This window comes from Mobula hypostoma, chromosome 9 (assembly GCF_963921235.1).
Source record: "Mobula hypostoma chromosome 9, sMobHyp1.1, whole genome shotgun sequence".
NCBI classification, from domain to species: Eukaryota; Metazoa; Chordata; class Chondrichthyes; order Myliobatiformes; family Myliobatidae; genus Mobula; species Mobula hypostoma.
The window spans coordinates 69,043,978-69,070,609 of NC_086105.1; the positions used below are offsets into that span (position 1 = coordinate 69,043,978).

The following is a 26,632-nucleotide window of genomic DNA, read 5'->3' on the forward strand; positions in this document are numbered from 1 at the left end:
TAGTCTATTTGGCTCATTGAATCTGTTCCACCATTTCATCATGACTGATCATCTCCCTCTCAGCCCCAGTCTCCTGCCTTCTCCCCATATTCCTTCACACCCTGACGAATCAAGAATCTATCAAACTCTGCCTTAAATTTACATAAAGACTTGGTCTCCACAGCTGCCTGTGGCCAAGAATTCCACAGATTTATCAACATCTGGCTAAAGAAATTCCTCTTCATCTCTGTTCTAAATGAACGTCCCTCTATTCTGAGGCTGTGCCCTCTGGTCTTAGACAGCCCCACCATAGAAAACATCCTCTCCACATCCACCCTATCGACTCCTTTCAACATTTGATAGGTTTCAGTGAGATCCCCTCATTCTTCTGAATTCTAGTGAATACAGGCCCAGAGCCATCAAATGCACCACATATGACAAGCCTTTCAGTCTCGGAATCACCTTCATGAATCTCCTTTGAACACTCTCCAATGTCAGCATATCCTTTCTTAAATAAAGGGCCAAAAACTACTCACAATACTGTAAGTGAGGTCTCATCAGAACATTACATCCTTGCACATGTACACCTTTCTGTACAATTTGTGGTGCTACGGTAGCCTGTTGGTCAGCACGACGCTACTACAGCTCAGGGCGGAGTTCAGACATTCTCCCTGTGTGTGCCTTAGGACATGGAAAACAGGTCCTTTGACCCAAGTCATCTATGCTGACCAAAGTGCCTTCCTGAGTTTGCAAAGAAAGTTTTTATGAGAAGTGCACTAGAAGGTAAGTGGCAATGGCTAATATGAGAGGCCATACTATAGAGCTGTTTTTCTTTTTACACAGAGTAGTGAGTGTGTGGAACACAGCGCTGGGGTGGTGGTAGAGGCAGATACATTTAAGAGACTCTTAGATAGGCACCATGGATGATAGAAAAATGGACAGCTTTGTGAGAGGGAAGGGTTAGATTGACCTTGAAGTATGTTAAAAATCTGGCACAACATTGTGGGCCGAAGGGCCCATACTGTGCTGTAGTGTTCATAAGGTACATTAAATGAAGACAAACACAATATTTATCTTTAGTATGTTGGCTGACTATCAAAAAGCACCAGAAGACTTTCTTTATTGACACACAACATAGACTCTTTCAACTATGCATGTTGAGAAAAGATCAGATTAATATTTCATCCAGAGGATGATACTTTATATCGAGCAGGACTCCTTGAGAAGAGCACCAATACACCAGCACATCTGACAAGACCATGTAGGACTACAAACGTGAGAGTCAGGCAACAGCCAGGTTGGTGTGGTCCAGCATCAGATCCAGCAAATTCATACACTGATCTAATATTATAGTAATTCATTTATACTGTTCATTATATTTACTATACTATGTTTAATAATAACCTCAAGGACATGAAAAGCACAATATTTGTGAAACAGACCACAACTTGAGAAAAATTTTCTCCATGCACCTTTTTGTAAATAAGAAGTCTTCGAAGGTATTTGATAACTCTGACCACATGGTATCAAATTTTCTTGAGGAAGCATGTTGCCTCGCAACTGGAAGTCCAATAGAAAGCACCTTCAGGAGGGAGGAAACAGCCATCTTCCATGTGGTTTCCGAAGGGCAGGCATACTTCAGGCTGAGTGGTATTCTTAAGGTCTAAAGGAAGAAAAGTGGAGAGGGGTAAATTCTCTGTGGAAATTTGATGCAAACCTAACACATTCTTGTTTTATTACAATTTTAAATTAATCAAGAGTGCCTGCAATGGGTAATAAAAAATATTTTTCCCAGTTTGACAAGATACTGTCAGCACAGATCACAGAAATTATGATACATGAAACAATTCAGTTCATTGTATCTGTGCTGGTCTAAAGCAGTACTCAATCCCACCTTCCAGATGCAGGCTGGTAGCACTGAAAACCATGGCTCCTCAAATACACGTCCAGTCACTGTTTAAATGTAATGAAGGTTTCTGCCTCTGTCATCCTTACTAACAGCGAGTTCCAGACAGTTTACTTTGTTCTCCCCTCAATGCACTGTGCAATATAATCTGATCTGTATGCAAGGCAAACTTTTCAATGTGTCTCTGTGCTTGTTCCAAATTTCTGAGCAAAATTCTTTTTCCTTCATTTACCCTCTAATCCTGCCACTGTTAAAGGGAAATATATCTGTTCTATTTATTTTATCCAGGCCCCTCACCATTTCTTGCACTCCAATTAAGTCTTCTTTTCATCTGCTTTGCTCCTTAAAAATCCTTAATTTATCCAATCTTTCCCCACCGCTGCAATCTTTGGATCCAGGCAATAACTTGGTCAATGTCCTCTGCAACTTCTCTTGTCTGTAATTTAGTGATCAGAACTGTACATGTTACTCTTGTTATCTAACTAGTGATAGCAACCTCAATACTCTGATATGCTATACCTTGTATAATAAAGGAAAGCATCATATAATGCCTTTATACCCAGCTTACTGATTTGCCCTGATAACTTTAATGTCAGCGAGCATCTACTCCAAGCTCCGTCTGTTCCTCCACAATACTTAATGTTCTACCATTTATCTACATTCCCTCAATGGCCCTTGTCAAAAGAAGCATGTACTTGTCGGAATTAAATTCTATTTGCAGCTTTCCTGCCTATGGGTAGCAAGGTGGATAAACGTCTCTACCAGAGGAAGTGCAAGGCGCTCCTTTCCTCTGCTAGCCTGCAGGTCATTCTTGAGCAAGATGGTGGGTGGTCATTTGAGCTCTGGTGCATATCACAAGTTGTAGTTATGAGACCACTGATGCCTGTCTGAAGAGTATTGATAATGGCTAGGGTCATCCGTCTTGTAAATACACTGCCCAGGAGAATGCAAAACCAAATCACTTCTGTAGAAAAATTTGCCAAGAACAATAATGGTCATGGGACCATGATCACCCATGTCACATAACCAATGAATGACCTTTCTTGTCAGATCATCTACACGCTTTCTTCTGCAACTGTATCCTTGACTTTCTGACTAACAGACTGCGATCAGTAAGGACAGGTAGCAACACTTCCAATACAATTATTCTCACCACTGGTGCTCCACAAGGCTACATCCTCAGCTCTCTACTCTACTCCATACACTCGTGTTTGAGTGGCCAGATTCCACTCTAACTCAATCCACAAGTTTGCAAATGATACCACTGTAGTGGACTACATCTTAAATAACCATGAGTCGGAGTACAGGAAGGGGATATAGAGCTTAGTGACATGATGTCATGACAACAGCCTTTCCTCAATGTCAGTAAAACTAAAGAACTGGTCACTGAATTTAGAAAGGAGACAAGCTCCTCTGTACCTCAATGGTGTTGAGGCTAAAGAAATTCCGCATGTCCCCGTCGACTCTTAACAATTTATATTGATGCACCATAGAAAGCAATCTTTCTATGTCCCTTTCACCTCAGACCGTTGAGGAAGTTCGGTATGGGCCCCCAAATCCGAATAACTTTCTACAGGGGCACAATTGAGAGCATCCTGACTGGCTGCATCACTGCCTGGTATGGGAACTGTACTTCCCTCAATAGCAGGACTCTGCAGAGAGTGGTGCGGACAGCCCAGCGCATCTGTAGGTGTGAACTTCCCACTATTCAGGACGTTTACAGAGGCAGGTGTGTAAAACGGGCCCAAAGGATCATTGGGGACCTGAGTCACCCCAACAACAAACTGTTGCAGCTGCTACCATCCGGGAAATGGTACCGCAGCATTAAAGCCAGGACCAACAGGCTCCGGGACAGCATCTTCCATCAGTCCATCAGACTGCTTAATTCATGCTGACACAACTGTATTTCAGTGTTATATCGACTATCCTGTTGTACATGCTGCTTATTATAAATTACTATACATTGCACATTTAGACAGAGACGAAACGTAACGATTTTTACTCCTCATGTATAAGAAGGATGTAAGTAATAAAGCCAGTTCAATTCAATTCTGTCTGGACCCACAGTAGCTTGGTATGGTAACTGCTCTGCACGTGACCACAAGAAACTGCAGAGAATTGTGGACACAGCTCAGCACATCACAGGAACCAGCCTCCTCTCTCTCGACTCTCTCTATACTTTTTGCTACCTCAATAAAGCAGCCAGCATAATCAAAGACCCCACTCACCCTGTACATTTTCTCTTCCCTCCTCACCCATCAACGTAACATCCTGCTCAAGGACTGTTATGACTCTTGAAGGACCACTTTTTGATAAGATGGACTCTTGGCCTCATAGTCTACCTTGTTTTGAATTACACCTTAATATTTCAAAGTTCAGAAGTTCAAAATTCAAAGTAAATTTATTATCAAAGTATCTATAACCTCATGGTATTATACCTTGAGATTCCTTTTCTTACAGGCATTCACAGGAAAATAAATACTATAGAATTTATGAAAAACTATACATAATGAAAACTGACTGACATTCAAAGTGCAAAAGAAGATAAATTGTGCAAATAATATTTTTTTAAAAAATAAATAAATAATAGAGAACATGAGTAGTACAGTCCTTGAAAGTGATTCTGTTTACCTGTACTGCACTCTTTCAGTGGGATTTACACTATTCTGCACTGTTATTGTTTTACTTCGTTCTACCTTAATGCACTGTGTAATCATTTGATCTTTATGGACAGTATGCAAGACAAACTTTTCATTGTATCTTGGTACATGTGAGAGTCATAATAAAGCAAAGCAAACCAAAGTTGAATCCACAACTTTTAAGGTATAGAAAGTTTCACAAGGGCCCAAGAATCATTCAAACCAATCAGTTTACAAGAGCTTTAGATATGCAAAACAATAAAAACTGAAAGCTGATTACTTTGCCCATTTAAAAAGTTACCTAAAGGCAAATAATTGTCTACATCGACTCGTTACCCACAAAATAGCTCAGGTTTAGAATTTCATTACAGAACACCCAAAATTAATACACAAAGTAATTATAAACCACTTCAATACACTTCAACGTAAATATTTTACCTTAATGATTTTCTGAAGCACTTTTTCATTTACTACAGCTTTGTGACAGGCTGTCTTCTGATATAAATCCACAACAACTTCCAGTGACTTTTCAGCAAACGGTACGTAATTCAAAGCTACCCATTCTGCCTGCAAGGAAACAGAGTTTACCATACATAAAACTCTAAACATTGCTGAAAATACAAACAATCCTGCAATTTGGTAGGTGCCTTGCAGTGAGGTGAACTGGTTATCAATTTAATTTTGCTGATTCGCATGCAGAAATCGCTGAAGAGATGGAGAGATAAAGAACCAAGGAGAAACCTCAAAAGTTTAAAGTTGCAGTATCACTGTTCTTCAGACATTTAGACCTTGAAATTTACTTAAGTCGGTGCCAAAATACAACTCCAATGTTTTCCTATACTATTTTTATTCCTGTAACATTATAACTACTAGATTTTAAATGACTTCCCTACAATAAATCACTTTAATGTATAATACTACTTTCTTCTGTGCTAGTGGCTGAAGTACTGTATTGTTCATGAATTTACCATTACGTCCTGTTCACTGTCCAAGCTGTCTGACAGTCAGTGCCTAAAATCATTGATAAAAGCACTCATCCCCTGACAGACCTCGATTCCCTCAAAACATTCAGAAAACATGTTTCTCTTTTGCTTTGACACATGATAATCAGAAACCATGATGAAAATAAGTCAATTATAGGGGAAACTGCACTCATTCCCAACAGTAAACATTATTATGGCAACACTGATTTAGCAGATTGAAGCTTGTCTGCACTGCACCCCACCAGTGATGAACATGCAGAGTACAAGCTGGATAGCTTGGCCTTCACACATAAAATTCCATTTTTATCTGATATTATGCCAGATATAGGGTGGTGCAAGGAGGCGTAAGGCACTCCTTCCTTCCGCTAGACTGAAGGTCACTCCTAGACAAGTTGTAGTACCTGCTTAGCCCCCTGATCGGTCATGTGAAGCCATGGGAGCAGGTGGTGGATGGTCGTATGAGCGGCTGGTGCATATCACAGGTCCTGGTTATGTGACCAGTGACGCCAGGCAGACAATCTCTGAAGAGTACTGATGATGGCTGGGGTCACCCATCTTGCAAAGACACTGTCCAGAAGAAGGCAATGGCAAACCACTCTGTAGAAAAATTTTCCAAGAACCATCATGGTCATGGAAAGACCATGATCACCCTCATCTAATGACATGGCACATATGATGATATGTCAGATAATGGCTGACATCCGGACCATACTGATACTGAAATGCTGAAAGGAGTCACGCTGGAGTTAATGTTTAAAAATGATTTAAAGATCAGCTTTATTTGTCACAAGTACATTGAAACATACGGTGAAATGTATTGTTTACATCAACCACCAATACAGTCAGAGGATGTGCTAGGGGCAGTAAGCAAGTTCCTCCACACATCTGCTGCCAACCATAGCATGCCCACAACTTACTAAGCCTAGCCCATACATCTCTGGAATGTTAGAGCACCTAGAGGAAACCCACGAGGTCATGGTTAGATTGTACCAACTCCTCATAGACAGCAGTGGGAATTGAAACTGGATCTTACAGCTACTGCCGTAAAGTGTTACACCAGCCGCTACTATTTTGTGCTGCCTTGTTTTTTCCACAACAAAGCCATGTAGTGAATTGATCAATATCACAAACATACAAAGGGGTTTGGACTGTTAGGATTCCCTGCTGTAATATGCCTTTTGAAAACTGAAGGTAAAAACCATCACCTGCATTTAGTATAGATAATCAGATTCAACTACAGTGGATTCCAGTTAATTGGGCCATTGGTTAATCGAGGCAGCCGCTTATTTGTGACAACTCTTAAAGACCAAAAGCTAATCTTGAAAATAGCTGGTATTCCCTCCATTTATTTGGGACACTGTGCCGCTTAATTGAGACTCCATAGATTGTTGCCGAATGATTTCTAACTAGCATCAGATGTGTGAACTTGTGTGGCTGTTATACACTACACCGAGCCTAGAGCTTACAGTTTTAAAATAGTTTCAGATACTTGTGTTTGCATTCAAAAAGCAGTGATTTTCTTCACTGAAAGTTGGCAAGAAATAAGCAACAAGACAATTCAGAACTGTTTTGCTCTCTCCGATTTCAAGCAATCAGGCTTGAAGAAGCCAGAAATGGCCAGAAGTGAAAATGAAATAATTTCACTACTTCAACAAGTTAAGAATTACAAAGAATTTGAAGGTATTGACTCATATTAAACGTTACAATGAAAAAGCAGAGTTGGAGGATGCAATCATCTAAAGCCTTGTATGAAGGATGAACATTATTTGCCTTGGTGTCTGCTCTGATTTTGTTCGTTTACAATCAAAAGAATGTGACAGATGATTCCTCCGTTGATAACTGTTGAAAACTAACTAGCACCGTAATATGTATGGATAGTGTTCTAATTTGCTCTGTATTTAATTTAAATACATAACTTGTTGCTCAGTTAAAGGGTAGTTTGTCTTATTTATACTTTTTAAACTATTTCCATAACATTTTGGCTAATTGGGGCAGCTGCTTAATTGAGCCATAATTCACTGGTCCCGATGTGTCCTAGTTAACCGGACTCCACAGTATTGGTACGTAGCAATCATCAGGATAACTTTTATGAGCATTTAATAATAGCTGTTTTGCCACCTGACTTAAAGAAAACACTGACCTAACCATTGCTGTTGATGGGTTATAGGAGATCCTCAGAAATGTGAAGATAAACTCTTAGTTCAGCAAAGGGCTGGACTATCAAGTTTTATCACTTGGTAGCCTGTAAAGGAAGTAGTCATACCTGGTCTCTTTCTTTACATGTGGAAGACAACTGTGGTCTCCATGAGTTGTTCCCTAGCAGCTCATTTTGAGCACACCATCATGTTGGGCTCATCTCAAGACCCTGTTGTTTCAACTCAGCCTTAACTACCTGCAGCCACGTCAGCAGTGGTCCTCCCTCAGTTCAACTCCTCCTCTGTGGAGTAATGATGACCATGATGCACAGGGCTGTAAATAAGATCATTTGAGGTGACTACACAAGGAACTGGGCAACATATGGTTGCCAGCTACATACAGACACCTTCTGGCAGTTCAACTGTTCATGAGACCACATGATTGGCAGTATACTTGGTTCAGGAACAGATAATACACTCCTCGTTGGATGTGCCAACATACTGAGCACCATGTCCTTTTGTCCCAAAGTTGAAGCAGCAACCAGGCAGAAGGCTTCAAGGAATACAGACTCATCATCGTCTCCAGGTACCAACACTATACTCTCCTAGCAAAAGACTGGACCAGGAAGCTAAATGCTAAGCTCTCATGATGAAACACACCAATACAATGAAGGAAGTTAGTTTGTTAAAAGGTTCACCGAACTCCAGAAACTTGTTTTTTTTGAGAACCAGTTTCCCCCTCTCATTGACAACTTTCTGGTGAGATGAAATCCAACAGCATTTTACTCAACTTGCCATTCTTCATGCGTGAAATACAAGAAATGTGCCAGACCACAAGTACAATGCATCAAAAGGGCACCTTTCCAATCAGGTAGAATTTCCCACCGATCAACACCAGGAACATTATGCTATAAACGTGAAAGGTAAATGGGGGACTAGAGGACAAGAATAAGAGCCCAAATGCAACAATACCCGAAAGTAACGTAAAATGCAAAGATGAAAATGAATAATAATAACTGGTTTACTGAGAAATTTCAGTGATTAAATTGAGTCAGAATTGCTTGCAGAACCAAGAGTAAACTTTCATATTGTCACTCAGCCCCTTGTTTAAGTAATATTACATGAAGCTTGGAGAATTATGCTCAGATCTCATCACCTCATTATAGGGAGGATGTAGAAGCCCTAGTGGGGATGCAGAGATTTGCCAGAATGCTACTGGATTAGTGAGCATGTCTTATAGGAGAGGTTGAGCAAGCTAGTGATTTTCTCTTTGGGGTGAAGGAGGATGAGAGGTGACTTGACAGGGCTTTTATAAGATAAGAGGCACAGACAGAGTGGGCAGCCAGCACCTTTTACCCAGGGCAGTAATAGCTAAAATGAGAGGGCGTAAATTTAAGGTGATTGGAGGAAAGTTTAGGGGAATGTCAGGGGTAGTTTGTTTGTTTTTTTTTGAAAACAGAGTGGTGAGTGCCAGGGCTTGTAGTACCGTCAGATACATTAGGACATTTAAGATGAAAGATAAATGGATAAAAGAAAAATGGAGGGCAATGTGGGAGGAAAGGGTTAGATTGGTCATGGAGTAGGGCTGAAGGGCCTATAATGTTCTACATAATCCCTATCTAAAGTTTATTGACAGTAGTTTAACCGCTTGGAGCATTGCGTGCAGTTCTGGTCACCACATTACAGAAAGGATGTGCAGGCCTTGGAGAGCTTGCAGAAGAGGTTCAGCAGAACGCTGCCCGGATTAAAGAGTACTAGCTATAGGGAGAAGATGAGCAAATCTGGAGTGTCAGAGACTGAGGGCAGATCTGCCTGGAGTCAGTTGCTGGGGAAGTGGCATAAGCAGATACAAAAACAATGTTAAGAGATACTTTGACAAATGAACAGGCAGGGAATTGAAGAATATGAACTACCATGCAGATAGATGTACATTTTAAATTGATGTCATGGTCTGCTCAGACATTGTGGGCCAAAGGGCCCCTTCCTGTGCTGTATTGTTCTATATGTAACACATACAAAATGTTAAAAGAACTCAGCAGGTCAGGCAGCACCTATGGAATCGATTTTTCAGGATGAGATCCTTTAACATGACTCCCCTGAAGAAAGGGTCTCAATCTGAAATGTGACTGTTCATTCCTCTCCCTAGATGTTGCCTGACCTGGTAGTTCCTCCAGCATTTTGAGTGCGTGTTACTCTGGAATTTCAGAATCTGCAGAATCGCTTTTGTCTGTGTTCTATATTTGTTTCTCTGTGAAGAAAGGCTCCTTTTTTGAATCCTTATGGAATTCCTGCAGCTTCTTGGCCATTCGGACAGCCCCATTAATAGCAACTGAAGCTGAAAGAGTTAACTTTTGGAGGGGTGGCATCCAGAGTATAGCCATTAGCTCGTGCATGGACCAAATGGATAACTAACTTTCAGACACACTGTGGCAAGTTAGGGTACAGCTGAAAAATTCCTTACTGTAAGTGCTTCAATATATGCACCTCAACATGAAGACACTTTATTCTTTTCCAGTCATTAACAGCATGAATTAACTGGAAAATCATAGAATTAACAGCATGACCTGATTTTAGATTAATGGAATGAATTTTAATTGGATCATAAGAAAAAGGACACTGCAGCTTTAAGTCAGAAAAACCAGGAAGCAATGAGTTGTGTTAATGGTATACTGAAGTGTAGCTTGCCATGCGATTTAGAATATTCTAACGCCAGTCTGAACAGGGTCAAATTAAAATAACCTACTGGAGGCTTGAAACTTACCGGAGCAAATAGCTGAATCTATTACATATCCATCAGGTACAGAAGCAGCATCAACGGAATAAAAGAAGATCATAATCAGTATCAACACTTCAAAATGTAAACTTGTCACTTTGTCACATAATTTGGCTACTGCAGGCAATGCAATAGCATTTCAGTTTATTAAATTTGGCTAAATGAAATGGTCGCTTAATTATTTTCCAACCTGAATAAATGGTCCTTTAGTATCAAAGGCTCTCTCAACTTCTAAGTTGCGATGTGAACATATAGACTAAATGTAGACTGAGAGTGAAGGTGAGAGAAAGACCGGAGGAACATGTTCTGCAACCACAAGTCAAGCAAAAATAGCTAATGCCAGTAATTCCCCTTTTGTCTGTCAACATAGGGAAGCTGGGAAATTTTAATTAATGTTAAAAATGAATTATTTTTTCTTTATACTGCAGAAATTATTCATTAAAATCTTGCAATTAAGTAACTAAAAGTGTAATAAATACTGCCTTTATTTTCTATGATTAGATGAGAGTGTCTAATCAGTATTCTTGTCAAAACAACGCCAAGTTATGAGTAATTATTCGTCAGGAAATTCACTGGGGTATTTTTCTAATGCTCTCAGATTTTGATAGTAACTATTGAAAACCAGTGATGACTTAGAAAATTATCTAACTTGGGCTGGAGCTCTCAAGTTTGGTAAAATTGTAACATTACTACACAGAATCAAACTGCTGAGTATAGAATCTCTGGTAGGGAATACTGACCAAATCTTTTATGTACTAAATACTAAGTCCAACAGCACGCCCCACCCACTTCGTTCCTCAAATCCATTTCACTCACTACACAGTATCAGGCTTGCCTTATAGTTCTGGGCTGACCTATAGTCACTGTAATTGCTTACTTACACTAGAATTGTTTAATAACCTCTCATAAAAATGCTCTGTTTTTTATTGCTAAGAGTATTATAGATTTGATTCGAATACCATCTAAACAATCACACAGCAGTTTCAAACGCATGCAATGGTATTGAGAGCACAGTAGTTAATTGGTTACACAGTCGGATGACAATAAACTTGAACCTGAGTTACAGAAGTGACTGTAAATGCAGCCTTACCCAAATTTTCCCCATCCTAACCCACAGATATTAGCTTCCTCTATACTGAAATAAGCCAAATCAGTACAGACTAGTGGCCATCAATTTGTAATTCCTGCAATGCACAACTTTATACATGCTCAACACTGCAACTGCTTGATGTGCAAAAAGTTTAAAATTAAGCTTTGGTTAATGAGCTGTCTGAATATGCACTTCCTCTTTACCCATGTTACCATTTTGAATTCCATCAATGTACACTCAGTGGCTACTTTATGAGGTACCTCCTATAAAGTGTCCATTGAGTATATATTCGTGGTCTTCTGCTGCTGTATAGCCCATCCACTCCAAGGTTCGACATGTACATTCAGAGATGCTGTTCTGCGTGCCACTGTTGAAACGTGTGGCTATTTGAGTTACTGTCAGCTTGAACCAGTCTGGCCATTCTCTTCTGACCTCTTTCATTAACAGGCCCATAGAAATGCTACTCAGCGGATGGTTTTTTGTATCTCACATTATTCCCTGTAAGCCCTATTGTGTGTGTGAAAATCCCAGGCCATCAAGTTTCTGAGACACTCAAACAACCCTTTCTGGCACCAACAATCATTCCATGGTCAAAGTCACTTCGATCACATTTCTTCCCCATTCTGATGTCAACAATCAAACCTCTTGACCATGTCTGCATGCTTTTATGCATTGATTTGCTGCCACATGATTGCCTGATTAAATATTTGTATTAACAAGGTGCACAGGTTACTTAATAAAGTGGCCACTGAGTGTGTGTTGAGTGCGTATAGGTTCAGCTTTGAGCTAAAGTATGTGAGATTAAAAAAAAGCAACACACAAAAAATGCTGGAGGAACTAAGCAGGCATATTGTGTGTGTTGCTTGGATTTCCAGCATCTGCAGATTTTCTCTTGTTTGTGAAGAGATTAAACAAAAATACCTCTGTTGAGGCCATAACCATTGCCAAGATCCAAGCTTCGTTTGTATAAATGAGATTAAACCTCAGGATTACTTTCATAGTTGCAACCACATGCACTTCAATACTACATCATCAGATTGTATTATAATAATAAAACAAAAGTTTGTCTACAGGAAAGAATTTGCCTGTTTACCTGATTAAACTTTGCATTTGCTATATTTTTTGTTTCTAATTTTCCATACGTTGGTGCCTTGCAGGAAAATTCAACAAATGAAAGCAACTGGTCAAAGATTGCTGGGTACATGTTCTGCATGTCTTCTGGTCCTATGCAAATTGCCTACAGAGAGGAAGAAAGATTGGGAAAATGTTAAAAGAAATACAACCCACCATCTCATTAATTTGTCATCCTCTGATTGGCTTTCCTTTTAACTTAATCTCTGAGCATTACTGTAAAGCAGTAAGTATTGCCCATTCCTTCTTGTTCCTCAAAAAGAGGTAGTGAAAGACAGTGAATCAGAACTGTTCACATAATATTTTCCTGCAGTGGTTTGCAACAACTGGGCGCCATGGTAGTGTAGCAGTTAGTGTGACACTATTACAGCTTGGGGCGTTGGGAGTCGGGAGTTCATTTCCGATATCATCTGTAAGGAGACTGTACCTGCTGAATGCATGTGTTTTCTTCAGGTGCTCTGGTTTCCTCCCAGTCCAAAGATGTGCTGGTTAGTAGGTTAAAAGGTGATTGTAAACTGTCCCGTGATTAGGCTAGGGTTAAATTGGGGGCTGCTGGTCAGCATGGCTCAGAGGGCCAGAAGGGCCTATTCAGCTCTGCATCTTAATAAATAAATAGATAAGTAGCCATGAACCTCTTACTCTTCAACCATGACATCAGTTCCGAGTTGGCTTCACTTCAAAATCAAAGTATTGCGTATAGGGCTCAGATATTATGTTGAAGTTGTGCAAGTCGTTGGTGAGGGCTAATTTGGAGTATAGTGTGCAATTCTGGTCACCTACTGACAGGAAAAGATATTAATAAGATTGAAAGAGTGCCGGGACGTGAGGACCTGAGTTATAAGGGAAGATTGAATAGGTCAGGATTTTATTCACTGGAGTCGAGAACAATGATGGGAGACTTGATAGAGGTATACAAAATTATGAGGGGTATAGATAAGGTAAATGCAAGCAGGCTTTTTCCACTGAGCTTGGGTGAGACTAGAAATAGAGGTCATAGGTTACGCGTGAAAGGCGAAGTATTTAAGGGGTTACTGAGGGTTCTTAACTCAGAGGGCGGTGAGGGTGTGGAATGCAAGTGGTGGATGTGGGGTCAATTTCAATAGTTAAGAGAAATCTGGGTAGGTAGATGGATGGGAGGGGTATGGAGGGTGATGGTCCAGGTGTGGTCAATAGGTCTAGGCAGAATAACAGTTCGGCATGGACTAGATGGGCTGAAGGGCTTGCTTCTGTGCTGTAGTGCTCTGATTCTAGGATTTGTAGGTTTAGTATCTGAATAGGTCAGAATAGTGTTAGCAAAGGCAATTAGAGCACTAAACAAAGAACAGTATAGCAAGGTACCTATCCTTCAGCCCACGATGTTGTGCCAACCTATATAAACCTACCCCACAAGTAGTCTTAACCCTTCCCTCCTACACAGCTCAAACCCTCCATTTTTATTCCATCCTTACCTTTTAAGTGTCCTAACACCATCCCGTACAGTGTGTCTCAAGCACTCACCACTGAAAAAACTAACTACCTCCGACATCTCTGCTAAACTTTCTTCCACTCACCTTAAATGGATGTCCTCTGATATTGGCCACTGCCACCCTCAGTTAACTAGACAGGGGGACACAAGGGACTGCAAATACTGGAATCTGGAGTGAGCCAGTTCCTGCTCTCCCCTTCTCTCAGCCTTTGTATTCAGGCCATCTCCCCTCTATCTTTCGTCCTATACTGGGGGAGTCCAGTGAACAGCCTCAGAATTAAGGGACATCAATTTCGAAGAGAGATAAGGACAATTTCTTTAGTGAGAGGATGGTGAATGTGTGGAATTCATTAGCATAAATGGCTGTGCAGGCCAAGTCACTGGGTATTTTTATGGAAGAGGGTGATACGTTCTTGATTAATGAGGGTGTCAAAGATTACAGAGAGAAGGCAGGAGAATGGGGTTGAAAGGGATAATAAATCAACTATGATGGAATGGTGGAGCAGATCCGATGAGCTGAATGCCCTAATTCTGGTCCTAGGGCTTATGAAGGTTCTTAGGCTGAGATATCGAATGACTGTTCAGTTCCCTCCACACATGCTGCATGACCTGAACTTCAATGCAAAAATGTCATTTTTAAAGTTACTGACAATAATTTTTTTTCTTTCAAAACTTTTATTCAATGATGTGATAGTGGGATTTCAACTTGTGTGTTTAAATCAGAACTCCAGGCCTCTGTATGTCAGTTAAGTAGGTGAAGGAAACAATTTGATAAAGATTAGCTTTGCCCCATGTACATTGAAACACTGAACATACAGTGAAAAGTGTTGTTTGTGTCAAATCAAATCAGCAGGGATTGTGCTGGGCAGCTTCCGGCACCAACCTCACATGCATCCACTCACTGACCCTGACCTGTACACTTCTGGATTGTGGAGGAAACCTGAACACTCAGAGGAAACCCACTTGGTCACAGAGAGAACGTACAAACTCCTTACAGACTGTGGTGGTAATTGAATCCAATCCATGATCACTATGAACCAACATGCTAACTGCTTTGTACCGTGTGGTTCCACTGTGGTCAACAACACGTGCTCCAACAATGTGGTAACAACAGGTGGTACATCAGTTATTGTTACCTTCTGAAGGACATCCAGGGCTACCAGCACAGCTTCCTGTAGACTGGTCAGTACTGCTTCAGTGTATGACGGAAGAATGAACGGGGAGGCGTCAGAGCTGATAGGAACTGATACAGCACCGTGAAGTATGACACCCAGCTTCCGGAGGTCCTCCATGCTGAAGCCCGACTTGATGTGCTGATACAGAGCTGGGAAGATCTGCACGAGTGCTGTGAGGAAGGGCTGACTTGGAATGAAGAATATCTTATCACAAGTGGCTGGTGGCTTGGTGCTCTCTGAGCCTATTTTGTACCAGGTGTTCCACGCAGCCCACCACAGGGCAGAATCCTCAATCTCATCTCCAGCAGCATTCAGTTCAGCCACATTGTATCGGCCTAGCCTTTCCCCCACTGAGTCACTTCGGTTCAAGACTCTGGGAGGCCCCGTTGGAATCAGAGGCCCCACAAAAGGCAACATGTTAACTCCTGCAAGTCCTTCTGGCTTATCGCATTCCTTTACTGGGGTCACGATCTGTAAGATTTCTTGGCAACTCTTTAGCGCAGCCAAAGAAACTTCGCTGTTCTTGCTCAGTGCAGCAGACTGGATGTGATCCAACAATACATCCCAAGCTTTGGAAAAGTCTCCTGTCATAAATTAAAATAATATAGATTCATAACAACATCCATCAATGCAAAGAGCATTACATTTTAAAAGCATGACTTTGAAGTGGTGAACAAGGTTACCTAAAGACTGTAGTAAGTATCTCCTGGTGTTAAAGATTCTAGCCACCCCTGCCAATGTTAAAACCCAAGTCTCTGCCCACTGCTTCTCAGCAGTGTCTCTTGAGTGATGAATGAGGATATTTCCACCACCAGATTCGATTTTCTCTTTGTCTGCTGTAGTGGACGATTCTCTTACCCGATCCAACAGTGGAAATAAAACCTAGTACAAGCCCAAAGTAAACATAATTTAGTTCAAACTGTCAATCAAAATGTAATTAATGTAATGATATCAGCACAATCTAGTTCAATTTTAATTGTCATTCAACCATACATAAATACTCATGAATACAGCCTAACAAAACATGCGTTACTCTGGGGCCAAAGTGCAAAACACAATACCAACAGTCATACACAGCACAAGGCACATATAGTATATATAAGACAGCAGTAAAATACAGTCACACAAAAAACGTATATTGTAGTCCAAGCCCCTGTGTCCATGAATGTTGCCGCAGTCTGCAGTCAAACACAATACATATGGTCTTCTGCCGAGCAAACACTGGAGGGCAGCACTGAGGCTGTGCCACACCACCACTGGCACTCTAGTGCACACTGACTCTGACACCTCCCTCCTGGGCAGCTGCAACAGGCAACACCATGGCTTGCAGTCTAGATCTTGCTACGCCTGAGGCCGCCAGCCCTCCCACCGTCTGAACAGTGAATTACACTTACAGCATACCACATTACCAATGTCCAACAGGGTCTTGCAATCACAAGAAAAGTGACCAAGAAAATCACTTGCTGTTAGACTGCACACCACATTCAAGCACCGACTTCCCTCTTTTGTGAGCAGCAGCGCGGTTTGCACCAAGTCCAGTTCCTTCAGTTTCTCCGCCAGTCAGCAACTCGCTGATGGGGTAGACCTGCAGTACTTTAAGTTCTTAATGTCGAGCAGGGTCTTGCGATCGTAAAAAATAAGTTTTAAGAAAGACAATAACACCTTTGGTTGGCCCCTTAAAAGCTGCTGTGTCAGAGCTTGCTACCATCACACTGGAACCAATCTACACCTACCAGTAAGCACGTATAAACGGTTATTTTATTCATTAGAGTCATATGGCATGGAAAAAGGCCCCTCCACCCAAGTCGCCTATGGCAACTAAGATGCCCATCTAAGCCAGTCCCATTAGCCCACATTTGGCCCATATCCCTGTAAACCCTCTCCATTCTTGTACATATCCAAATATCTTTTAAAGCTCTAACCATCTATAAATTCACCTTCTGTTCAATGTGACAAGCTCTTTTAAATTCATGTTCAGCTTTATTCATCACATGTATTTTGAAACATACAGTGAAATGTGTTGTTTGCCTTAACAGGATATGCTGGGGACAGTCGGCAAAGTATTGCCACATATTTCGGCAGTAACATAGTATGCCCACAACACTCAGCAGAGCAAAGTAGAACACAACAAATCAGAACATACCTAGTGGGAAAACAGCAGCAACAAAACAAACTCCATTCGTCCTTCCCACCCACACACATACTGTACACAGACCCCAATCACAAGACTTGGGCCTCCAGCAAGACTCACAGTCACAGACTTCCCCAGTGGACAGACTTTCCTCAGGATGAAGAAAAAAATCTCTTCTAAAGCAATTTCCAACCACACGTTAATAGATTTATATTCGGGCTCATCTTACTGTATATCGTGAAAACCAAGTGATATTTTTTCATTCTTTTTCAATCAACCAATTGTCACAGCATGCCACGGCGAGGGGTATTAAGAGATGTCTGTCTGAGTTTGAGGAGGAGCAGATAAGCTGTCGTTGTTTGTACGTGGGACAGAAACTGAGGATGAATATTTGGTATGAAATAATTTTTAAAAATTAGAAAAGCTGAGGGAGCAGAGTCATATTGTCAGTCAGGGCAATAGGAAATCAGACTCCCAAACAGGCAATAACGAGGCAGAAGGAACAATGCTCTAAGGACATTAACCTGGAATTTGAAAGTCAATAGAACTTGGAAGCAGAATTTTTGACTTTTGACCTACTCAAAGAACTAACCTTCCCCCTTTTGAATTTTGCCTCAGATCACATTACAGTCCAAAATTTAGTATATATGAAGGAAATCAGCAAATTTCAATGCTGAACATCCACAGGACTTTTTAAAAAAAGATTGTTCATTTAACAATTAAACAAAACATGAAGGAGTGCCATCATCTGACGTTCTGTAAGCAGTGAACAGAGTGAGCTCAGAGACTGCGAGAAGGAACTGAACTGTGAGGTAGTGCAGACGTTTTTGTAAGAGTTTAAAGTATGGACCATCAGAGGCATAAGAGAGCACAGAGACTGGGAGAAAAGTGTTAGATCAGCAAACAAGCAGGGAATTATATGGAGTACTCCAAAATGAAGTAAAGCTGAAAGGGTAAGCAGTAGAGTAGGAATACTGAGGAAAGACATCCTTGCCATAGAGGGAGTACAAAGAAGGTTCACCAGATTGATTCCTGGGATGGCAGGACTTTCATATGAAGAAAGACTGGATGAACTGGGCTTGTGCTCGTTGGAATCTAGAAGATTGAGGGGGGATCTGATTGAAACGTATAAAATCCTAAAGGGATTGGACAGGCTAGGTGCAGGAAGATTGTTTCCGATGTTGGGGAAGTCCAGAACGAGGGGTCACAGTTTGAGGATAAAGGGGAAGCCTTTTAGGACCGAGATTAGGAAAAACTTCTTCACACAGAGAGTGGTGAATCTGTGGAATTCTCTGCCACAGGAAATAGTTGAGGCCAGTTCATTGGCTATATTTAAGAGGGAGTTAGATATGGCCCTTGTGGCTAAAGGCATCAGGGGGTATGGGGAGAAGGCTGGTACAGGGTTCTGAGTTGGATGATCAGCCATGATCATACTGAATGGCGGTGCAGGCTTGAAGGGCCGAATGGCCTCCTCCTGCACCTATTTTCTATGTTTCTATGAATCAAGTATGGGTAAAAGCAATGATTAGATTAGTTGTGACAAAATTCCTTATTCATATGAAACTGGTAGATTAAAGAGTATAAATGGTACTAATACAACACACAGAAACCAGCAAAATGGTACAAGCTGATGAAATGCAAAAAGAATATTTAAGTGGCAATAACAGAATAACCAAGATAGGTTGAATTAAGAGTTCAAAAATGTGATAGCACCTCTGGAAAGTAGGTGTGAAAGAGGTGACTGGTTCAGAAGTCTGATAGCAGTGGGGATGAAGCTATTTCTAAGTCTGGATATCTGGACTTTCAAGCTCCTGCATCTTCTCCCAGAAGGCGGAGGAGTCAAAAGAGAAAGACCAGGGACACAGGCATCCTGACAATACGAGTCGCCTTCCTGAAGCCACGCACCATGAAGCTGGAGTACATGGAGGGAAGTGACGAGCCTCTGATGGACTGGGCTACGTTTATCACTGATGAAGCTCACAATAAAAAATTGCTAGTCTCAGAGCTGTGATTTGTGAAGCACTGGACTCAGATGTGAGACTGCTGCTCAGATGGGACACTTGGGTTCTCTTGGCCTGTGAAGCCATGCAGAAATGTTTCTAATACCTTCCACAATACAGTATGCCAGGTTGCATGCTGGAGCAATGTCCCATGCGCACCCACTGTGGAAAACAAGGTCTGTCCCCCACTCTTTCGCACAGCTGGGCGGAGATCCACACACAACTCTCCCAGCTTGGAGTAAAGGCACAGCCAGAGGCAGTCAAATGGTGGAGCAGGATGGAACGGCCGATGTAAAGGAACTCCCTTTTCCTTGGCCTGTTTCTGCAGCATAGCTTCTTCCTTCTCAAGTTCTTTCTCAATGGTTTCACCTCGCTGGAAAAAGTAGTCCGAAATGTTCCACTGAAAGGAGAAGTAACAAATGTTAAAAAAACAATGATATTATTAAATAAGGATTACTGGTTAATAGTAAATAAGTACTGTTTCCTCCTTAAATATAGATTGTAACATCGAAATAAAACACATAACAGAATCAGAATTATTATCATCGGCATATATCGTGAAATACCACATGTTGTTATTGCAATACACAATAAAGCTATAGATTAAAATAAGAAAAAATATATCTATATACATACACACACATATATGAGAGAGAGGGGAGGAGAAGGGAGGAGGGAGAGGGAGGGGGGAGGAGGGAGAGGGAGGGGGGAGGATGGAGAGGGAGGGGGAGGAGGGAGAGGGAGGGGAGGAGGGAGAGGGAGGGGAGGAGGGAGAGGGAGGGGAGGAGGAGGGGGGAGGGGGAGGAGGGGAGAGGAGGGGGAAGGGAGGGAGAGAGGGGAGAGGAGGGGAGGGGAGAGGAGGGGAGGGGAGAGGAGAGGAGGGGAGGGGGAGAGGAGGGGAGGGGGAGAGGTGAGGAGGGGAGGGGGAGAGGTGGAGAGAGGAGGGGAGGGGAGAGAGGGGGAGAGAGGGGGAGAGAGGGGGAGAGAGGGGGAGAGAGGGGGAGAGGGAGAGAGGGGAGAGAGGGAGAGAGGGAGAGAGGGAGAGGGGAGAGGGGGAGAGGGGGAGAGGGGAGAGGGGGAGAGGGGAGAGGGGAGAGGGGAGAGGGGAGAGGGGAGAGGGGAGAGGGGGGAGAGGAGGGGGAGTGGAGGGAGGGAGAGAGGGAGGGAAGGGGAGAGAGAGACATTCTGTAATGATTAATAAACCAATTGCTTGGAATCAAATGACCTTGCTTGATGTCTCGGAGCTGGGAGTGTATGCACCCCCATCGCCCCTGCCCCTGGTAGTCCTCTGCCACCTGCCCCACACCCCTCCCGCAGCACTCTACCCTCGCTATTCCCAACATCCTTTGCTCCCGCTAGATTTACAAACTTGCTCTCTGCTCCACATTGACAAATACAGTACTGTGCAAAAGTCTTTGGTACCCTAGCTACAGTATATATATATGTGCATCGTACTGTAGAAAATGGTATCAGTAAAACTGGAAGCTAACCAGTGCAGGCCAGTACCAAGTATAAAATCTTACCAGCTTCTTTTATTTATTTATTTATTTCTACTACCAAAGTGCACTACTATGCATTTTCCAACACTGTATTTCATTTGCCACTTTCTTGCCCTTTCTCCTAATCTGTCTAAATCCTTCTGCATCCTACCTGTTTCTTCAACACTACCTGCCCCTCCACCATTCAAAAACAAAATCAAAATTCTCAGGCAGTTTCAATGAAAATGATTAAATATGAAACAATACTCATTAAACCAGACATTCATCAGATCTCAATATTCTAATGCACTGGAAAAGAATGATAACATTTCTGCATAAAGGGAAGTGGCAACTCTAAGGCTTATTAGCATCACTAGCAGGTTCTTATCTCTATGACTCCTGCATTAAATATCAATTGCTTCAGCATTCATGGGTGTGATGAGATTTACTGCCAGGGATTGGAATAATTTATTACCTTCAATCAAAATCAGGTAATTAATTTAACCTACCACTTAATCATAGTAGATCCTCTTTTAACAGAGAAATGTTGGTTGTTCCATTTTATTAGCCACCTTAACAAAGCCTGTATGAACACTCAGTGGTGGTTTTATTCTGTGGACTTGCACTTTACACCCACTTCAAAGAGCTGGCGTTCGGCTGAGCCTCAGATGCCACTTTGACTACACTATATTCAATGCATTTGACCTATCTTTAAAATAATGGCAACAAAAATGATGCCGCAAGGAATGAATTATTTAGATTCTTACCAGCAGACCTATTGATGTCAAACTAATATTCAGCTCCTGATTTTGAAGCCCAAAACTTCCAGCTACATCGACGACAATCTGAAGGCAGGTACTGGGCATTGTGGGAAGAAAGTCTGTCACCACCAACTGTAAACATTGAAATGCTGTGCGAATTAGAGATTCCCTACAAAAAGAAAGAAAACTTTTCTTTACCAAAGGGTAATTTTATTCTGAGATTGGTGGGGAGGATTGTTTGGAGAATATTACATGACAATGAAAATAGAGATTACAACCTGCTGTTATTAAATTGGTACTGTAATTACATCTCTCTACAGGCAGTGCTCATGCTGTGAATTAGAAAGCATATCAGTCTCACACTCTGCGAAAGTTAGGATTTAGAAGTAAAACAAGGAGTAATTGCAAATCAATGAGATTTTCAACAATGTGTACTTATATACTGTTTTTAATCCAGTAAAACATTCTGAGGTGCTTCACAAAATAATAGGTCAGGTGACCAAACTCTAGATTCTTTTTAAATTAAATTAAAACTACATAATGGAAAAGCGTAAAATAATACTTTCAATATTAACTATCTGCTAAACTCACATGGATTAGAGCAGCAATCACATTATTCAAAAGATGGTAGATTTTATCTAATGTATTCATAAAATTAATTATAATTTTTTCAACAACAGAAAAATGCATGTTATTTTTCTGCTGCACACATAGTTTAAATAATAGTTGTAAGCAATAGCTACAGAAAAGGCCTGTGAACTCCTATCAAAATAAAGCTACAATACCTATGCACTTTAGTTGTCTAACTTTGAAAAGACAGTGACTGAAATACAGAATTGGATGGTCTGGAATAGTACGTAGGCTGCAGTCACGACACATGGAAGCAAAGTAAGAATGGAAAAGGTTTTCTCACCCTTGGTCATTTCGAATTGCTCCGATGACACCCAGCACCAGTGGCCAGCCGGGTCCCAGGCTATCACCTTCATTCTGCAGGATCTGGAGTACGCACTCCAATTGCTTCTGTCGGATGTCAGACTGTGCAATATTGGACAGCTCCTTCAGTGGATTCAACAGCAACAACTGCAGCCTCTGTCCAATTGAGAGGAAACAAAGCTAACAAACCATCAACTAATTGGACTCCGTCAGGGAATCCAGTTTCTCAAGCAAACTGGAGACAGAGAAGACAGAATTTGTTATTTATTTAGTGATACAGCACGGAGTAGGCCCTTTCAGCCCTTCAATTCGTACTAACCTGACAAACCCGATTAACCCTAATCTAATCACTGGACAACCCGGTACATCTTTGAACCATGGGAGAAAACCAGAGGACCCAGAGAAAACCTACGCATTCCACCGAAAGGACGTATAGAGACTCCTTATAGAATGGCACCAGAATTGAACTCTGAGCTCTGGAACGTCCCGAGCTATAATATCATCGTGCTAACAGCTACATTACCATGGCGCCCAATCTTTGGGCACAGTCATCAATAATGAGAAGCTTATAGCTTCTCAAACTCATCTTCAATCACAAAATAAAGGATAAATTCAGTATATTATCATTTGAAGGCAGCACGGGTACTCATCAGATGCACAGTTCCTTTCACAATCATGTTTCCTCTGGTATCTCAGTCAGAGACAATACAGGGAAAAATAGCTAGCACATTTGTTAAATGGACAATTGCAGGCAACCCATCACCCATGATTCCTGAACTTCCCTTGCCTGCCACTTTTACCCAAGTCTGCGGCATCCTGTATTGAGGAGCAGCACCTCATCTGTAGCTTCTGGACTCAATATTGAATTCTACAGCTTCAGGTAACTTGATTTCTAGGTCTGTATTCATCGTCCATCTGAGACATCAGCTCAGCTAGTTTTTCCTTCCTCTCTGTTACCTGATTTCAGGGAATGAGACAGGGCAGGTGAAATAAGTTTGTACAGGGGAACACTTTGCATCCAGTGACCACAATGCCATTAGTTTCAAAGTAAATATGCAAAAATATATGTTTGGTCTGCGAGTTGAGATTCTAAATTGGAGAAACACCAATTTTAATGGTATCAGGAATGATCTGGTTAGTGTGGATTGCGACAGGCTGTTTTCTGGCAAAGATGTACTTAGAAAGTGGAAGGCCTTCAAAAATGAAATTTTGAGTACAAAGCTTGTATGTGCCTGTCAGAATAAAAGGTAAAGATAACAAGTGTAGGGAACTTTAGTTTTCAAGAGATATTGAGAACCTGATTAAAAGAAAAAAAGGAGATGCCAGGAGGTGCATAGCAGGTACAGGCAAGCAGGAACAAATGAGGTGCTTATGAGTACAAGAATTGCAAGAGAATACTTAAGGAAGTATCAGGAAGGCTAAGAGAAGACATGAAGTTGCTCGAGCAGACAAGGGATTCTACAGAAATGTTAAGAGCAAAAGGATTGCTAAGGACAAAATTTGTCCTCTGAATGGCAATCCATGTGTGGAGCCAAAACATGCGCATTCTCTGCACCCTTATTTACTTGGGAGACAGATACGGAGTCTATAGAAGTGAGACAAAGTGGTAGCAAATTAATGGATCCTGTACAGATTACAGAGCAGGAGGTGTTTGCTGCCCTGAGGCAAATCAGAGTGGATAAATTCCCAGAGCCTGACAAGGTGTTCCCTCGGACCCTACAGGAGGCAAGTGCAGATATTGCCGGGGTGCTAGCACAGATACATAAAACTTCCTTAGAGACAGGATTGGAGGATAGCCAATGTTGTTCTGCTGTTTCAAAAGGGCTCTAAACATAAACCATGGACTTCAATAAGGCATTTGAAAAGGTCCCGCATGGGAGGCTGGTCAAAAAGGTTCAGATACTTGGCATTCAGGATGAGGTAGTAAATTGGATTAGATATTGGCTTTGTGGGAGAAGTCACATAGAGTGGTTGTAGAGGGTTGCCTCTCTGACTGAAGGCCTGTGACTAGTGGTATGCCACAGGTATCAGTGCTGGGTTCTTCGTTGTTTGTCATCTACATCAACAATCTGAATGATATTATAGTTAAATGGATCAGGAAATTTGTGGATGACACCAAGATTGGGGTTGTAGTGGACAGTGAGGAAGATTATCACGGCTTGCAGAGATCTGCATCAGCTGGAAAAATGGGCTGAAAAATGGCAGATGGAATTTAATGCAGACAAGTGCAAGGTTTTCCACTTTGATAGGACCAGCCTGGGAAGGTCTTACACAGAGAATAATAAGACACTGAAGAGTGTGATAGAACAAAGGGATCTGGGAATACTGGTACATAATTCGTTGAAAGTGGCATTACAGGTAGGTAGGGTCATAAAGAAAGCTTTTGATTTATGAAGGTCAATGTGGCAATGTATTGAGTATAGAAGATGGGATACTATGTTGAAGTTGTTGGTGAGGCCTAATTTGGAGTACTGTGTGCAGTTTTGGTCACCTATTTAAAGGAAAGATGTAAACAAGATTGAAGAGAGTACAGAGAAAATTTACAAGGATGTTGTCAGGTCTGAAAAAAAGATTGAATAGGTTAGGACTGTATTCTTTAGAACGTAGAAGAATGAGGGATTTGATAGAGATATACAAAATTATGAGGGGTATAGATAGGATAAATGCAAGCAGGCTTTTTCCACTGAGGTTGGGTGGGGCTACAACTAGATGCCAGGGCTTAAGGGTGAAAGGCGAAAAGTTTAAGGGGAACACAAGGGGAAACTTCTTCACTCAGAGGGTTGCGAGAGTGTGGAATGAGCTGCCACACAAGTGATCCACATGAGCTCAATTTCAATGTTTAAAAGAAATTTGGATAGGTACATGAATAGTAGGGGTATGGTCCAAGTGCAGGTCATTGGAAGTAGGCAGTTTAAATGGTTTTCGGCATGGACTAGATGGGCCGAAGGGCCTGTTTCTGTGCTGTACTTCTCTGTGACGCTTGAGCGATCTTCATTTCATAACTCCCACTTTCTTTGTCATTTTTTTCTTTTTCACTACTTTTTAAAAAATCTTTCTTAATGTAACTAACAGTAACCTTTTTGTGTTACACTATACTGCAGCTGCAAAATAAATTTCATGACATATGAGTGATTATAAACCTGATATTCATTCTAACTGCTCCCATTCACGCAATGACTAGATAAATTGGTTTACAGCTTCTTCCCCTGGTTGCCCCAGATCTACCCAATCACAAACATCTGCCTTGCCTCCGCTCTCTGCAGCTTAACAAGCTCTCATTTTCTCCTCTTCAGTTCTGACGAAGAATCTCCAACCTGAAATGTTAACTCTGCATCTCTTCCCACAGATGCAGCCTGGCCTGTTTGAGTATCTCCAGCACTCTCTGGCTTTGGTTCTAGATCCTATGGCACGTGGTCAAGTGGTTAAGATGTTGGTCTAGTGATCTGAAGGTCGCTAGTTCGAGCCTCAGCTGAGGCAGCGTGTTGTGTCCTTGAGCAAGGCACTTAACCACACATTGCTCTGTGACGACACTGGTACCAAGCTGTATCGGCCCTTGGACAACATCGGTGGCGTGGAGAGGGGAGACTTGCAGCATGGGCAATTGCCGGTCTTCCATACAACTTTGCCCAGGCCTGCGCCCTGGAAACGTTCCAAGGCGCAAATCCATGGTCTCACGAGACTAATGGATGCCTGTATTTTACCTGACATAGAGGACAGCACAGGAACAGTTCCTTCAATCCACACTGTCTGTACTGACCAATCTAAACTAATCCCATTTGTCTGCATGTGGTCTATATATGAAACTGTTTTAACTCCATTCTTTTGCTAATATCCTCTGGCTTCATACTTATCTCTTTGCCAATGGAGAGTTTGTCTGCCTTTTGTTGTCCCCAACTGCATCATTTGCTATGACATTTCAGAACACAATTAAGAGCTAATCACATCTACAGCTCTACAGTCACACAGTCCAGATTAGATAAAGCTGTGGCAGTGTTTTGCCTCCTTTAAGGACATTAGTAAACCACAAGGAATTTTTGAAAGCAATTTATTAGG

The 26,632-nt window shown here is 41.6% G+C and overlaps 1 protein-coding gene across 4 annotated transcripts in view; it reads right to left on the minus strand.

The window, feature by feature from the left end:
• Positions 1-26,632, minus strand: part of mon2 (MON2 homolog, regulator of endosome-to-Golgi trafficking) — a 169,299-nt gene that overhangs the window by 17,190 nt on the left and 125,477 nt on the right. For 3 of the 4 annotated variants that reach the window (XM_063058480.1, XM_063058483.1, XM_063058484.1), the window contains 9 exons: positions 22,560-22,735; positions 21,653-21,815; positions 19,514-19,807; positions 15,960-16,158; positions 15,238-15,860; positions 12,599-12,742; positions 10,404-10,421; positions 4,963-5,091; positions 1,452-1,642 (listed from right to left, as the gene is read on the minus strand). In XM_063058480.1, the coding sequence (XP_062914550.1) occupies positions 1,452-1,642; positions 4,963-5,091; positions 10,404-10,421; positions 12,599-12,742; positions 15,238-15,860; positions 15,960-16,158; positions 19,514-19,807; positions 21,653-21,815; positions 22,560-22,735 (1,937 nt within the window). The remainder of the gene's footprint in view (positions 1-1,451; positions 1,643-4,962; positions 5,092-10,403; positions 10,422-12,598; positions 12,743-15,237; positions 15,861-15,959; positions 16,159-19,513; positions 19,808-21,652; positions 21,816-22,559; positions 22,736-26,632) is intronic. The other variant, XM_063058481.1, reaches the window with a different exon arrangement.